Source organism: Elaeis guineensis, chromosome 7, assembly GCF_000442705.2.
Source record: "Elaeis guineensis isolate ETL-2024a chromosome 7, EG11, whole genome shotgun sequence".
Lineage (NCBI taxonomy): Eukaryota > Viridiplantae > Streptophyta > Magnoliopsida > Arecales > Arecaceae > Elaeis > Elaeis guineensis.
Genome location: NC_025999.2, coordinates 90,294,176 through 90,296,515, shown reverse-complemented (window position 1 = coordinate 90,296,515; position 2,340 = coordinate 90,294,176). Strand labels below are relative to the sequence as shown.

Genomic DNA, 2,340 nt, shown 5'->3' with positions numbered 1-2,340 from the left:
CACTCATTCACGTTCATGGGGATAAGATGCGCCAACGCTTGATGCGTGTCACACCAAAAGAGGCCCCAGATGATAAGGATGTCATCCATTCTCACCTTTCTTGTGTGGTGGTCGAAGTGAAATGTCAACCCCTCTAGATCCAATGGCCAAGAAAAGCCAGACCATCCACCTCATAGGGAGTTCACCATTGGACGAAAAAAATTATCAGAAGTGGAGTTCTCAGGTTATATATAGGAATGGTGTTGGAGAGATAAGGCCTCAAGCCTGCTGCAAGGTCGACCTTTCTTTTGTTTAGGAGAGAAGTAAGGAGAAAGAGAGGAATGGCTTCCTCCATGACGCTCTCTTCTGCAGCCACTGCTTCCCGGGCCACCCCAGCCCAATCCAGCATGGTTGCACCCTTTACCGGCCTCAAGTCGACTTCGGCCTTCCCAGTTACCAGGAGGGCAAGCAACGATTTCTCCAAGCTTCCGAGCAACGGAGGCAGGGTTCGGTGCATGCAGGTAACGAAGAGAACAGAAAAGGAGGATGTTAAGCAGAGGATAGAATCTCTAGCTATGTTTCTTCTCTCATTCTTCTGCAAATAACCATGCATGGGTTCTACTTCATAGGTTTGGCCGATAGAGGGTAAGAAGAAGTTCGAGACCCTCTCTTACCTTCCGCCGCTCTCCATCGAGGCTTTGCTCAAGCAAATTGAGTACCTTCTCCGCAGTGGATGGATTCCTTGCTTGGAGTTCTGCAAAGTAAGTTGGTGGTTTCTTGTTAGAGAATTAAACCAGACGTCCTTATTCTAGCCCAAACAAGAACCGATCTTTGGAACGGTAATAGGAAAGCTTGTCCTGGTCTCCTGGACAAATCCTGACTCGACCAAATTGAGTCCGGATTTTGCATAGTTGACCAACTTAATTCAACCTGAACGGACCAAATTAGATTTAGCATGCAACCTGAAAAGAATTATCTAAAGCGCTGCTCTTTGAGCACAGGGTTAGTTGTTTTCAAACCAAAGTCGTGAGGGTGGTACGAAATAACATCATTCAATTATGCAGGTTGGCTTTGTGTACCGTGAGAACCACCAATCCCCTGGGTACTACGATGGTCGCTACTGGACCATGTGGAAATTGCCCATGTTCGGCTGCAATGATGCAGCCCAGGTGGCGAAGGAGCTCGACGAATGCAAGAAGGAATACCCGGATGTGTTCATCCGGATCATCGGGTTCGACAACGTTCGCCAAGTGCAGTGCATCAGTTTCATCGCCTACAAGCCCCCAGGCTTCTAAACCATGAACTCAATAGTTCCAAGCGTCTAGAGTGTCTGTCCTGTTCGACTTGGTTTCGGCTCTTTGAATTGCTTTGGCTTATTGTTCTTTTTCTTCTTCAGCCTCTCTACAACATATGAGAATGCACTAAGGTCACTGTTGTTTTCGTTGGTGAGGAACATCACGGCTCCGGCTATGTATTATTGTGTACTAATTATAAACCCATATATGGATGGTGTCTGTCTGTCTTTTCTTTCTGCAACACGAATAAACCTGTTTTTCATATCATTCCTCTCCCCTGAACATTATTTTGTGATTTTAAACATCAGAGCTGAGAGGTAATTTTGCTGCAAAATTTGTAGTGGTACTGGAGAAGCTAGGCAATTGGAGTTGCTTTATACTAGAGCTGCAGGAACTCAAGTTGTAGTTACCCAAGTTACAGCAGAGTAGCTATAATATTTCTGTCCTGCTGGCCCCAACAATTGGGGCTTTTGAAGTGAGCATTACTTATGGATTTCACAATTAAAATAAAGGAATGTTTGGGATTATAGTCTGGACTCATCAAATTCTGGACCTAGGGATGGCAAGGATGAAATGGGAGATGGTGAAAATTTCTGTTTATAATTCTTCGTGGGCAAAGCCTATTTGTTCGAGAAAACGTATGTACGAATATGTGGAAGGAAAGATTATAATTTGCTCATGATCTGTTATAGTAAATGCAGTCACTGCAACAAAACAGGTTATTAGCAATGAAAATTTTTTATCGCTAATAATCTATTTTTCTTACTAATAGTTATTAGCGATGAAATTTTCATCGTTAATATTTCGTCGTCAATAATTACGTCATTGATAATATTTTATAATGAAAAAAAAATTCATCACAAATAATCATTTATTTGCGATGAAAGATTTTCATCGTTAAAAAAAATTATTTTTTAAAAAACTATTTATGACGAAAAATTTTAGTCATAAAAAAAAATATTTATGATGAAATTTAATATCTCTAATAAATAATAAATTAATAGAGACGAAAATATTTTTGTCGTTATTAATTTAATTAAAAATTTTTATAAAAATTAAACTTTTA

The 2,340-nt window shown here is 40.6% G+C and overlaps 1 protein-coding gene across 1 annotated transcript; it reads left to right on the top strand.

Moving 5' to 3' along the window:
- The first annotated feature begins 249 nt into the window (after positions 1-249).
- On the top strand, positions 250-1,541 carry LOC105048437 (ribulose bisphosphate carboxylase small subunit, chloroplastic). The gene is made up of 3 exons (XM_010927739.4): positions 250-500; positions 609-740; positions 1,044-1,541. Exons 1-3 carry the CDS (start codon positions 321-323, stop codon positions 1,272-1,274), a joined length of 543 nt encoding a protein of 180 aa, XP_010926041.1. The 5' UTR covers positions 250-320; the 3' UTR covers positions 1,275-1,541.
- Positions 1,542-2,340: the final 799 nt, after the last annotated feature.